The following is a 14,022-nucleotide window of genomic DNA, read 5'->3' as shown; positions in this document are numbered from 1 at the left end:
GGGTAAAATGGCAGCGCTGAGCCTCGTGTCGGACTGAGCCCGCTCGGCCGAGCAGAGTCGGAGCTCGCCCAGCCCGGCCCCGCCGCCGCTCGGCCCCGCTCCGGGGACGGCGCCCGCCCGCCCGCCGTGTCCCCCCTCCCTCCCTCCCGCCTCTCCCGCACCGGGAGCCCCGTCCCGGGTCCCCCCCCACCCCCCCTTTCCTCCTCCTTCCCCCCCACTCCCTCCTCCTCCCCTTTCTCCGCCGGCTGCAACCGAGGAGGTACAGCGGGGCCAGGCCCCGGGAAGCCCAGCCCAGCGGAGCCCTCCCCGCCTCGCCGAGCAGGCCGGGGGGGAATGAGCCCCCGCTGCCCTGAAGAGCCGCCCGCCGCCGCCTGAGCGGGGAGAGCAGAGCAGCGAGGCCTCACGCCGGCCGGCCAGGCAGGGAGCAGCTCGGGGGGACCGGTCCGGGGGGGTGGCCGGGCGGGGAGGGGGGGGATCATGGCTGCTCAGGTCGCCCCCGCCGCCGCCAGCAGCCTGGGCGCCCCGGCTCCATCCGAGCTGAAGAAAGCGGAGGCGCAGCAGCGGGATTGTCCCCCGGAGGAGGCGGGGGGTGAGGCGGCGGCGGCGGAGCGCGGCGAGAAGCAGGCGGAGAGCGAGGGCCCGTCGGGGAAGGAGCTGCAGGACGGGGCCGAGAGCAACGGAGGGGGCGCAGGGGCCGAGTCCGACCTGAAGAGCTCGAACGGGAACCCGGGCCCCAGGCCCGCCGCCGCCGCCACCCTGAACAATAACCTCCCGGAGCCGCCCGGTGGCGGCGGCGGCGGCGGCAGCGACGGGGTGGGGGCGCCGCAGCCGCCGCCGCAGCAGCAGCCGCCCCCTTCCCACCCGGCCGCCTTGCCCCCGCCAGCCTACGGCTTCGGGCAGCCCTACGGCCGGGGCGCCGCCGCTGCCTTCCACCAACATGGCGGACAACAAAGCCCTGGCATGGCAGCGCTGCAGAGCGGGGGCCTGGAGCAGAACTACCCGGGGCCGGCGGGAGCCCCCGCGGGGCCGCCCCCTCCGCAGAACTCGCACGGCGCCGGGGCCGAGCACGGCTTCCCCAACCACCAGTACAACTCCTACTACGCGGCCGGGCGCAGCGCCGGCTCCTACCCGCCTCCCCCCCAGGCCTACGCCCTGAGCTCCCCCCGGGGCTCCGCGCCGCCGGCCGCCAAGTCCCCCGCGGCCGCCGCCGCCGCCTTCCAGCAGCAGCAGCAGCGCTTCGGGGTCATGGGTCCCTCGGCCGCCGGCGGCGCGGGAGGAGGGGGCACCACCCCGCAGCCCACGGCCACCCCCACCCTCAACCAGCTCCTCACCTCCCCCAGCTCCGCCCGCGCCTACCAGGGGTACCCCGGGGGCGACTATAGCACCGGGCCGCAGGACGGGGCGGCCGCCGCCAAGGGCGCCGCCGACATGGTCTCGCAGTACGGCGGGGGCAGCGGCCAGGGCTGGGCAGCGGCCGGCGGGGCCCCGCCGAGGAGCCACCACGCGCCCATGAGCCCCGGGAGCAGCGGCGGCGGGGGACAGAGCCTCGGCAGGAGCCAGCAGGTACCGGCCGGGCCGCGCGGGACGGGACGGGACGGGGGGGGCTCCGGGCACGGGGCCGGGCGGGGGGCGCGGGGCTCGGGGGGCTCGGGGTGGCGGCGGCGGCTCTCCCGCGGGTTCCCCCCGCCGGGCCGGCGCTGCCGGGCGCTGCCATTGTCTGTGCTGCTCGCTCGCTCTAAAATGGCTGCCTCGCCGCCTTCCCTTCCTCCTCCTCCCCGGCCTTTGTGCGGGGCTCCCGGGCCGCCGCCGCCGGGCTCCCCGCCGCCCCGGGGGGGCTCTGCCGGGGGCCCGCGGGTCGGGGCGGGCGGCGAGGGCCCGGCGGGGCCGGGCGCGGGGGGCCGGGGCGGCGAAGGGCGCGCCCGGGACATCGCGTGGCCCCGGCGGTGCCGCCGCCTTCCCGCGGCCCCGCGACCCCCGGCGCCGGCCCGGGGGGGTCCCGCGGCCCGCGGCGGGGTCCGGCGGGGCGGGCAGGGCCGCGAGGGGCCGGCGGGGCCGCGGGGGCCGCGGGGCGGGCGGAGGGGCCGCGGGCCGGGGCGGGAGCGCTGCCGGGGAGCTGGGCGATGGGAGCAGCGAGTGCGGATCGCTTGGGTTTGGGATTTGAATTATGGAGGTAAAATCCTTCTGTCAAAGCCAGGAGACAGTTGGTCTTAGGTTGACATCCCATCTGTGATCTGATTGGCTCCCCATCCCCTGCTCTTGGCCATTTATAATTGCCTCTGATGTAATGGTACAACCATCCTGATGAGCTCATAAACTTCCACACTCGCCTCCTCCGCCAGCCCCGGGACGGGGCAGCCCCGCGCCCCTCTCCGCATCCCCCGGCGTGACCTTGAGCCCCGCATCGCTCTGCCCCGTGCCCCGCACGGAGCGGGAGGCCGGGGCGCGTTGTTTGTACCTTGGCTTTATTTTCCTTGTGATGTTGGGTTCAGCCTGGAATAGAGTCTGTGTTGTCGGAACGGTGGCAGGGCTGCTCCGCACAATGGGCTTGCTGTTTATTTTGGTTATGTGACTTTCCCCTTGGTATAAATGATTTCTTTGATGGATCTGAGGATGCGTTTGTTCCTGCCTGCTTTTGGCCCTTTTCAGAACTGGGGCTGTTTGGGTTCTTTATTAGATGCGAGCATGTGGGGGGTTCTGGGGTGTGTTACAGCCTAAAGAAGGAGAAAAAATCCTCGAGCAACCAAACAATCAGGTCCAAACTTGTGGCCAAAATGCTGAAATTGGTCGGTTACCAAGAATTATCAATTTACATTCAACAGAACTGTGATACAGGGCGGGAGTGTCTAGCTCTGTGTCTTAGGGCACATTTTGACTTATTTTGAATGAGAACTGATCTGTCTCCTTCCCCCCCATAAATACAGGCACTTCCTAGAGACTTCAGGTGCTGGTTGTGGTCAGGCTCAGCAGTGTCACAACTCTTCTGAGGAGTGGAACTAGCAAAAGCAAGCCTGAGGATTACCTTTATTGTTGGATGTGCAGAATTCCCTCTTTGCTGGAATAGGAATGGCCAGGAAATGTGCAGAGGAGAAGGCAGCACAGCATCAGACATTTTAGATACGGGGAAAAGAGGTGCTGGTGTCTTTATCTGACAGCCTCGATTCAAAGCAGGTTCCTTTCTGTGCTCAGACTCGCATCTCCAGGGCCTGTGCAGGACTAAACTTCCCTTTTCATTCTGTGAGCTTTGCTCCAACTTTAGGCCGAGCTAGGAGATATTTGGTACCACGTAGGGTGACCTGCAGCCTCCAGAGCTTCCCTTCTTGCCCAGGACTTCTCCTGCACTGATCTGAAGCCTGCTCAGTTGTTTGTCCCTTGATTACCAGAGGCACCCTCTGCTGCAGCACCTTGAGTGGTTGGAGTGGCTTTTCTTTCAGGTTCTGCTGTCCCAGAGAGCAGATCTGCTCTGCTGGGGCTGTCAAACAGTGAGTGCTGGAGCATCCTCAGGGAATGTGGCCATGTGTTCCATGGATGCACAAAGTGCTTGCTTTGTAAGTCCTGGAAAATATCAATTTAGATAAAACATGTACTGAAATACAGACTCAGGTTGAACTTCTCAGGTGTTTTCCTGCAGTTCACTTCTGTCAGTGTTCTGGTAGAAATTTGTAAAAGAAGCTTTTTTTGTCTTGGCAAATGAATTTTGCTTAATTCCATGAGCTGCTGACACAGTGAATTAGGAATACCTGAGTAAGTAGTCCCATAAACTGGAATTATTAATGAATAGTTGTTTTTAGAATTAGTTGGGCTTGAGGAAGGACAAATAGTGGATGTAGAAGGTTAACCAGCAACTCCCTCACCTCAAAAACCAAATGACTTTCCCCCCCAGTCCTTTTTGTGCCCAGGAGTGTTGGACCTAAACTGACAATTCCTCTTTTTCTGCTGGGAAAAGAAAAGAGCAGAGGTATCTAATGAAAAAAGCTTCCACGTGTCATCTGTGCTGCCCACAAAAGGTTGATTAATAATAATAACACTCCGGGCCTGAATTACAGCCTCCTGTACTGTGTACTCCTAAATTCCCTGGATTAGGAGAATTTAGAGCTTTGTGTCTCTCTTTGTCTTGCACAGCAACGAGCAGAGCGGGTGCTTCCCTCGCCACTCTGAGGAGCTGTGGCAATGCAGAGCAGGGCAGAGGGCAGCTCACCTGCCAGGAGGATGTGGGAAGAGCACGCCTGGCAGTGCTGGGGCGCTTTGGGGTGAGGAGCAGGGTGGTGCCTTTAATCCCTCTCAGGGACTCTTGAGGAATTGTGAGTGATGCTATCGAGAGGATTTTGTCGCTTTGCTCGTCAGGAAAGGCCCGGTAATTTTCTGTGAAAGTTGTTTGGGTGGAATGCTGCCTGCAGTGAGTGAGAGGAGTGTGCGGTCACACCGGGGTTGCACAGGGGTGGCTCCTGTGTGTAACCTTGACGGGTACTTCGCCCACAGCCAGGGAACACAGGGATGCTCCGTGTTTTTGGGGACTTTTGGTGTTTTTTCCAGATGATCTTTCCAGCTGGGGAGCACAGAGCTGGGTCAGAGATCAGGATGGCTGATCTGTGCTGTGTGGGATGAGAAATCCGGGGTTTGCTGTGGCAATGACTTGTGAGAAGCCAGGCCATGGGTCCTGGTTTTCAGTTTTTCCAGCTCTCCCATGGATTTGTTTGCACTGCTTCCCCTCAGAGCGTGTAGCAGCTCTTAGCAATGCGCCGGTTTTCCCAGGGTCTTGGGATTTAAAGGGAGCTGCTTGAGAGAAAGGACTTCCCTGCCTTTAATAGATGGGCATTTCTCAGGCTTTGGCTGCAACGAAGTGTCTCCTGTAATGGGAGAACCCTTTGGATCACATTAAACATTGACATCTTGGATAACCTCCCCATAGGTGCCCCGGCATCTCAAGGCCTCTGTTATAAGTTCAGTGAAAGCAGTTTAAGAATCTTATGTTAATTAAAAAAAAAGCTTTTGGGCCTGTTGCCATACAATAGCTATTTTTTGTTGACTTTGATTCCGACTTTAGTAGCGAGTGAGGCATGAAAAACGTTGTTGGAAATATGGTTTTAAACTAAATTGGCACCAAAAGGCACTGTGCTGCCAGTGAGCTGCGATGTCTTGGAATGGGAAATTGGGACCTGGCTCCTCTTGGCTCGTGGTTTTTCCTTGCTTTGCATTGTAATGTCAGGAGCCCTGGAGTTGTGTGTTGTGCACTGGAGCTTTCCAACAAAAAGGAGAGTGCTGCATCTCCTTTCTCTGAATGAGCGATTTTAGGGCTTGGCTGTTTTAGGAAAAGCAGGAAAATTGTGCTGCTTTGATTTTTTTTTTTTTTTTTTTTTAATAAAATCTTGTTAATCCTGGTGTGGACACTGGAGGTTTTGCTGCTTTATCTTTTTTAAACAGCCTGGAGTCAACCAGGAGTTGTCTGATTCTCTTAAAATCTCTCATTTTCTGCAGCACCATCTCCCTGATGCCCAGCCTGGAGGTGTCCAGTGTTTCCAGGCAGGATGTGTGTGGGATACAGGACAGTAAAACTCCATCCTCACTCTCAGCTGCAGCTTTTATTTTTCCCTGCCCTTATCACCACCAGTTTACTGGGAAACCCAGGACAAACCACTTGAGTGTTGTGGTGAAATGGGGTTAGCAAGGCTTGCCTACTGCTTTTTATGGAGTTTAATTGAGCTGCCCTGTGAATCCTTATTTGTTATCTGGGCTAGGGGAGGTTTCCCCTATGGGTCTCTCTTGTGAGGGTGTTGTTGGTTGCAAGACAGAACTTTGTTTTCTGGAAGGTTTTATATTTGACTTTCAGGCCTTTTGTGGGGGGGCTAGAATGCTTAGTGGTTTCCTGGAACTGCCCAGTTTTATTCCTTTTACCTGCTGCAACTTCTGTGTCCTGTTTCTGGAATCAGGAAAACTTCCTGTTTTCCCTCAACAAGCAGGCAGAACATCTTCCCTGATCTTAAATTAATATTAGAAGCTGGGCTGGGGGAGGCAGGACAGTCAAATGTTCTGTTACAAAGCTGTGCCTGACTGTTCTCATAAGCTTGGTGTATTCATAATGCTTTGGGATTTTTCTGTTGTCTCATTTGAGAACTCTGGTCAGTGGTTCCTGTGTTACAGGCGTATCACACGTTCCATGAGGGCTGTGCTAAAAATCCCAGCAGCTTTCCTTCAGAGAGAAAATAATGTCTAAAATTAGGCTTAATAGTGCAGCTGTTGGTTTTATCTGTTACCTCATGCACGACTTTCCCACCACTTTTCTCCCTTACTCTTTTCAAAGGAACACCACCAATTGGAAATCTAGCTTTTACCCTCTGCATCTGTGCTCTGGGTAATTAAAATATTAGAGGAGAAAATGCCCTTTCCAGTTCCTACTCTGTGTATTTAAAATTCTCTGGCTAGTGAGCCTGATTTCTTCTTTGAATTGCAACTCCTGAGTGATGGATTGCTCTGGGGAGAAGCTGATCAGCAATGCCATTGCCCAGTTCCTGCTAGGAATGCTGGAAACTCTCAAGGAGCAGGAGCAGCAAAACAGAAACTGCAGGCAGCAAACCTGGTTGGGGAGATGGAAAAGATAAGCTTGTCAATATTTAGCCATTTGCTTTTTCCCCTCTGGTGTGGTCCTTAAACCATCAGCAAGGGTGGAAAACAACATTTCCTCTTTTGTTCTGGTGGGAGGGAAAGGAAGGATACCTTCCTGCTGGAAAAAAAGTGTTTTTAAGAAGTCCTACAAAAGTTTTTTTCTGTTGTGTGCTGGCTGCAAAAAGTTCAGTCTTTAATTTATGCACGGGCAGTGGGAAAACTGGACTGGATGTGTGTTAGGCAGAGCCATAAATCTCCAGCTGGAAGTGAATGACGAGTGGGATGGGAGGAAAAAAGCTGTTTTTTGGCACGTTGGAACGGAGCTGTGGGGCTGTGTCCGGTCCCTCCTGCCCACCAGCTCTGCTGCCCTTCTGGCTTCCCTGGCAAAGCAGGGGAGTTCCTCACCTGGAGATAGAGCACGGGCCCTTCTGGGGGCTCAGGAGAACCACGCCGTGCCCATCAGTCATGTCCAGGAAAACTCCAGTCCCAAATTCAGCATCCTCTCTGCTTCTGGAGGTGCTGCTTTTGGTTCTTTAGGGTTCTGACATTCTGCAGGAGCTGGGTTTGGGTCTGAAGTTCTGCAGGAGCTGGGTTTTGGTCTGCATTAGTTGTGCAGGATGCTGGGTTTTGGTTCTGAAGTTGTGCAGGAGCTGGGTTTCTTTAGGGTTCTTTAGGATTCTGAAGTTGTGCAGGAGCTGGGTTTGGGTCTGAAGTTGTGCAGGAGCTGGGTTTCTTTAGGGTTCTTTGGTTCTGAAGTTGTGCAGGAGCTGGGTATCTTTAGGGTTCTTTGGGTCTGAAGTTGTGCAGGAGCTGGGTTTCTTTAGGGTTCTTTGGTTCTGAAGTTGTGCAGGAGCTGGGTTTCTTTAGGGTTCCTCAGGATTCTGAAGTTGTGCAGGAGCTGGGTTTCTTTAGGGTTCTTTGGTTCTGAGGTTGTGCAGGAGCTGGGTTTCTTTAGGGTTCCTCAGGATTCTGAAGCTGTGCAGGATGTCAGGGTTTCTGTGGTCCTGCAGGATGTCAGGGTGTCAGGCAGCCTTTGTCTCTCCCTGTGAAGCAGGGCTGGAGCGTGGGCTCTCCGTTCCCTCGGTGGCTGTTCCTGAGCAGCTGAGCCGCTGCCGTGGGAGCTTTGGGAAGGCTGAGCTGCAGGGCTGGGAAGGGTGTGAGGGGAATGTGACTGCTCTGTCCCATCCTGTGCTGTGAGTGTGACCCCAGCCTCCCTCCTGGGTTAGCTGAGCACGTTGAGACCCCTTGGATGGAGCTCTGTGCTTGAAGCAGAGCCCAGGGCTGCACAGGAGGAGCTGCTGCTGCCAGGACCCGGCTCCTGTTCGTGTTTGACCATTCCCTGTCCCAATCAGACCTGGATTAATCTGTGTTAGCACACTCTGAGGGAGGGCTCCCACCCTGGCCCTTCCTGCACCTGAGCCCCAGAGCTGTGAGCCAGCAGCTGGGTCCTGCAGCTGGAGCACTCCTGAGGGCTCTTGCACCACATGGAGGAGAGATCTCCAGGTTTGCCACAGAGTCTTTGTGGAGTGTCTGAGTGTGCAGTGACAGCTCAGTGAGTATTTACACAACGTGGGCACGAGTTCTCTGTAGTGAAACATAAAGGATGCTGCACGATGACAGGTAAACTTAATAAAAGCTGCCTCAGAATTCCTCAGCAAGTATTGCTTTTTGCTTTAGGTGTTAAGAAGAAAATGTAGCTGGAGTCTAATTTCTGATAATGTTCTTTATATTTTTTTCTGGGAGAAAAAAGAGACAAAGGTGTATAGGCTCAAATAGGGGGACTGGTTAATTCTGTTAATAGGGTAAAGAAATATCTTTATGAGAGAGTGGAGATAGTGTTCATGTCTTAATTCCTATGAAATTCCCGTGAAAAATCAGTTTGTGTAAATAACTGCAAAAAATCTGCTGCTCCATTACAGTTATTGGCATTTCATGTGATAACCAGCATGTCATTATTTCCTTAAGCCAGCTCTGGTAATTGAAACTCTTTCAAGGACAAATTCAATTGCTATTAACTTTCTTTTTCTCTAATTTTTTTTAAACTTGAGTAACTTTCTCTCTCTCCTGGATAATTAACATTAGGCCTAAATTGGTCCAAGAAGCTCTGGGTTAGATGTGGGCAGTGGTTTTTGGGACCCCTGGTGGAGCAGCCTGCTCCTTGTTCTGGATTTGTGGGTGCTTGGCCGTGTGGGGAGCCAGAGGGGCTTTGTTTTGGTGGGATGTGATGGGCACATCTTGGACGTGGCTGAGGCCAAAGGTGGCCCTGACTTTCTGCCACTTACAACTTTCCACCCTTAGAGATTCTGTGAAACTTTTCTCAGAGAGAAATTCTTGAGGCTGGGAGGGCTCTGGACTTTCCCACCCGGGGAGGATGAATGGGTTAAAGGAGTACTTTCCTCCCCTCCACTCGCTTGTGAAATTTCATTCAGGTTTGACTAAGAGAAACCCTGAAAATTGCCATTTTCCTTGTGATGTCAGCACGTGCTGGCGCCCTGCCTGGAGCAGGAATGTTTGAACCCCTGGGCCCAGCCCGGCTCCAGCTGCACTCCGGGCTCTGGGAACGGCTCTGCTGGGGCAGGAGCAGGGCTGGCACTGCCCACCCTGCCGGGACAGGGGCACAGGGCTGCAGGGAGGGAGCTGCTCTGGAGATGGCCGTGCTGCTGTGGGTTTCAGCCCTGGGCTGGATCGTTCTGTGGTGAGAACACGCAGCGTGGGCTCTGCTGCCTGGCGGGTCTCGCTGTGGGAGCCTTCCTGTGTTGTCTCTCTGGTGATGATGTTTTAGAGGCCTGGAGGTGAATTGGTGAATTGATCCTTCTCCTCCAGAGCAGGAGCAGCCACCCCTGAGCACAGACAGCAGCGCTGACCCCGTGTCTCAGTGCTGTGCTGCTCATTGGGCATTAGGGAAAATACTCCAGCTCAAATCACGTTAATTGAGTGTCTCTTGTCCTGTCTCTGCAGGTGTGGAGAGCACAGGCAGAAGTGCACGCACAGTAACCTGCTCTCAAACGCGTGGCTTTGTGCCTGTTTCCTTGAGAGAAACTCTGCTTGTGTTGCAGAATGCCTCCCTTTGCCTCCAGGTTACTGTGGGAATTCTCTGGAGGGGTTGGACTGTCCTGCTTTGCCACCTGAACTCTGCCAGGGTCCTGGGCTCACTGCTCTCTGTGGGATCCTTCCTGGAGGCCTGTTTGCAGTTCTGTACTTCATATCCAAGGGTGGATTTAAAGTCCAAATGACTGTAGGACTATGCACCCTGTGCGAGTTTAGGAGGAGAGTCTGGTACTCATTAACTCTGTGTAAATAATTAAACCAGTGCCAGGCTAGAGGTGATCTCCCCTCAGCCCTGCTCCTTGTGAAAGGCTTTCAACAAGAGTTCTTCCCTCTGTGCAGGATCCAGTGAAACAGTGGAAGTGCTAGAATTAGCTAAAACTTGATTTTCTTTTCTCTTTAAATTATTTTTGACTTTGGGGTTTGCATGGCTGATCAAGGAAAAGACTTCCCATTCAAGGCCAGTTTACTGAGTGTGATCACGTGTTGCAGAAACTGCCTTTATGTGCTGTGGCTGCACGTGTTGTCTCTGTTCTGGGGAGCCCTGCAGCCCTGCCCCTCGGACTGCATGGGTGACGGAGTATTTTTTATTATAAAAACCCCAAACTCATTTACTTTCTGTTCTGTGGGGCACTTGTGGTGGTTGCAGTGCTTTGGATCCCCTGGGAAGGTCCTGGGGCAGCTGCTGCATGCAGCCAAGTTGAACATTAATTTTTTAAAAAAATTATATGTGGATAGTTGGACAGTGTTTTGAGAGGAGACATTTAAGTATCAAAGTATGTCAGGGATTTTCAGGTTATTGTGGCAGATGACAAGGCTTGAAGGAGGAGTTTCCATGTTTTGGAAGCCTTTCCCTGGCTCTGCACCCTGCAGGTGGCAGAGGGGTGCTCTGACCATGGCTCAGAATCCAGGTTAATGCCCTCCCTGCTGGATCAGAGCTTCTCTCTGGGCACGGGGTTACACCTAGAGCAGTTTTCACAGGATCACAGCTCGGGGGGAGCTCTGGGGCTGTCCCAAGCCAAGCCCTGCCCAGGCAGGGTCACCTGGAGCAGGTGGCACAGGGACACGTCCAGGTGTGTTGGTGACGTCCCCTCAGAGGGAGACTCCAGCCCTCCCTGGGCAGCTCTTCCAGGGCTCTGCCACCCTCTGCCCCCTTCCCACCCCATGGAGAGAAGTTCTTCCTCACGCTGAGGTGGAACTTGTGTTTTATTTTGTGGCCATGGCTCTTTGTGCTGTTACTGTCACCACTGAGCGGAGTCTGGCACCATCCTCTTGAGAATTTTCTCTGGTTTAAGGAAAAATCACCTTGATGGAAATGTGTTTTCCAGCAGCCTGTGGGCAGAGTGTGGCTCCCTGGGACACGGCACTCAGCTGGGGAAGGGACTTTGTGGGGAGTGAGAGTGTTGGCATCAAACCCACCCCGACTCAGGTGATGCACTGGCTGCTGTGCAGAGACACTGACAGACCCACCTACCCCAAATTATCCTGTCTGCCTGGACTTGAGGGGTGTTTCTGAGCCCCTTCCCTGGCCTTCCTGCTCGGTTCACAGGCCATGGTGGCGTTGCAAAAGCTGCTTTCCACGTTAATTGTGATTGATTACCTTGCAATCTGGGACAAGATTCCCTTTGAAAAGCTATATGCTGATTTGGTGTCAGGAATTAAAATCAGATGAAGTGATTAGTGTTGTATGAAACATCCCAGAGCAATCGAGTGCTCCTTGCTTTTCAGCTGTGTTCTGGCCCTTAACCCTTCCCTGCCTGCCCTCTCCTTGGAGCGAGGTGCTAAATCTGCAGCCCCTGCTCAGGTGAATCACTCAGCTGGGGTGCCGGGGACCCCGGGGCAGTGCTGGGGACCCCGGGGCAGTGTTGGGGACCCCGGGGCGGTGCTGGGGACCCTGGGGCAGTGCTGGGGACCCTGGAGCAGTGCTGGGGACCCCGGAGCGGTGTTGGGGACCCCGGGGCAGTGCTGGGGACCCCGGAGCGGTGCTGGGGACCCCGGAGCGGTGCTGGGGACCCGGAGCGGTGCTGGGGACCCCGGGGCAGTGCTGGGGACCCTGGGGCAGTGTTGGGGACCCTGGGGCGGTGCTGGGGACCCCGGAGCAGTGTTGGGGACCCCGGAGCAGTGTTGCTGTGCCCCAGAGCAGGGATTTCCTGGCTCTACTGAGGACTCTGAGCGTGCTGATGCTGCTGCCACAGAATGAGGGGCAGGAATTGAGGAGAGCTTTGTGTCTGATCACTCTGTAAATGGCAATAAGCTGTTGAGAGGTGTCACTGCTGTCAAGGTACAGTCATGGCTCATCTTCCTTTCCTTTCCTCATCTGAGTTGCCTTACAGTTTCTCGTTATACCTGTTCCTGGAACCAGTGGAGACTTTGCAGCGTTGGCTGTTCCTCCTGCCCCCATGGCATTGGCACACTTGGGAATTCTTGTATCCTCTCCCCAGCTGCCAGCACACACTCTTAACTCGCTAAGCAACTCCCCACGTTGTTCCTTCTGCCTGGAAAGAAAGCTGGATTTTTCTGGATGGAGATGAAATAAAAGCCCAAGAACAGAAGCGAGCGTGGGGCAACAGAACCAGGCTTCAAAAATTACTGTAAGCAAGGCCTGGTGGGCTTTAAAAAAAAATAAAAATTGAAGTAACAAGGACATTGTGCCACTCAGGATGTCTGTAGTGAACCTGAATCACAGCAGCCTTGGCTTGGTGAAGGCTCCAGGAGTGTCTTCCCTGCTGTCTGGAGCTGCCTTGGCTGCAGCTCCAAGTTTCTTGCCCACGTAGACTTTCCATCTCCCCCGGCCTCCTCTTCCCCAGCAGCCCTGCTTAGCTGGATGCAAATAGCTCCTTTGGGTGTAAATACTGGAGATTGGTTGTGGCTTTGCTGTAAAGTTACAGAGCCCATCCTCAGTAAATGCAGATGGTAACTTGTCATTACTGCAATTTTAAATATTTTTGGTTCCGTGGAACTGAAGTGGAGGCTTGAAGGTTGAATTTTAAGGCTAAAATAAGAGAAGGCTCAATAAAATCTACAAAAATAGCGCCCGGATTTGTCAGCTGCTGTAATGACAAGGGAAATAACGTAACTTTTCTGTTTCCTATTAGCAAAACAAAGCTTTGCTACCTTGTTTCGGGCTGGACACAGAACACAGCGGGGTCGGGAGTGATGGGAGGGGGTTTGGGATTTACTGAGAAACTTCCTAAGGAGGGAACAGCGGGGCTGGGGGCGCAGTGTGTGGTGACAGCTCCTGTAGCCCAGGGGTGTTTGAGGGACTCTTGGGGCCATCAGTGATGCTCATCTGGCTGGGCTGGGGCTGTGAGAGCAGCCAGGCCCCTGTCACCCCATCCCGAGGCTGGGGTGATGGCCACTGTGGCCGGGGTGTGCAGCTGTGAGCAGTGAGCGTGGTGGAGCACAGGGGATGGGTTGTGTTGGCACAGTCTGGGATTGCCCGTCTTCCACAGATTCATGCCCAGCCTCAGACTTACAGGATGGTTTTGATCTTCCATAGAGCACTTTTGAATGAGTTCAGCCGCTCTGCAGGAGCAGGGCAGAGGCTGAGCCGTGGCTCGGAGCAGCTGCAGGCCCCGACACGCAGCTCCTGGGGAAGCTGTGGATAAGATGGAGCTCTGGGATGAGGCACCTCCGGGAGCTGCAGCTCTGCAGGGATCAGGGTGGCTGTGTGAGGTGGGGCTGTGGGACCCGGGGTTGTTCAGAGCCCTGAGCTGGTCCCAGAGGCTCCCCAGGAATGCCCATCCCGGCGTGGGAAGGGGTCATGGGAGTCTGCCTGTCCAGTTCAGTCTGTTCAGCCACTGTTTATTCTGGTGTAAAATGAGATGAATTTGCAAAGTGATGAGATATTCAAATACAGATGGAGCTTTCAGACACACAAGTGGGTAGAAACCTGTGCTGCTGCATTTTGCAGATGAAGATTTATCAGGAAAGTGTTCTTAGAAAGGAACCCAGGAGGCTGTGCTGGAGGTGTCTTATCAACTCCAGAGCATGCACCAGCACCCTCAGATTTCTGTGCAGAAAAGGCTTTTAATGAATTGATAAAAGTACCTTTATTCTAGAAAGCAAACTGCAGTGAGCCCTTGCAGTGGCTCTTCCTTCAGACCTCCAGTTTTGGGAAACATCCCTCGTGTTCAGTAGCTAAAGACATCTGCCCATGAGATCAGCAGGACTTGTTTTAAAGGAAGCAGGGGTTACAGGGAATTAGCTGGATGACTGAAGTCTGCCACAGGTTGCAGTGTCTGAATGTATTTACGGGGCATCTGGAGCCCTTTCAGGTTTTCAGCGCTGTTCGTAGCGAATATTTTGGGACTCCCTGGCTGGTGATGGGGAACAGCTGCTCTCGTGCTCCTTGGAGTGAGATCACTGGAGCAGTGGTGA

At 54.9% G+C, this 14,022-nt stretch overlaps 1 protein-coding gene across 2 annotated transcripts in view; it reads left to right on the top strand.

Annotated features, from left to right (window-relative positions):
* The first annotated feature begins 477 nt into the window (after positions 1 to 477).
* ARID1A (AT-rich interaction domain 1A) overlaps positions 478 to 14,022 on the top strand; it is a 55,101-nt gene continuing 41,556 nt past the window's right edge. The window contains exon 1 of one of the 2 annotated variants that reach the window (XM_064731390.1): positions 478 to 1,563. In XM_064731390.1, coding sequence (XP_064587460.1) covers positions 478 to 1,563 — 1,086 coding nt within the window. The remainder of the gene's footprint in view (positions 1,564 to 14,022) is intronic. The other variant, XM_064731391.1, reaches the window with a different exon arrangement.

Source organism: Zonotrichia leucophrys, chromosome 23, assembly GCF_028769735.1.
Source record: "Zonotrichia leucophrys gambelii isolate GWCS_2022_RI chromosome 23, RI_Zleu_2.0, whole genome shotgun sequence".
Lineage (NCBI taxonomy): Eukaryota > Metazoa > Chordata > Aves > Passeriformes > Passerellidae > Zonotrichia > Zonotrichia leucophrys.
Note: the sequence above shows the minus strand (reverse complement) of the source record. Positions and strands in the feature narration are given on the sequence as shown.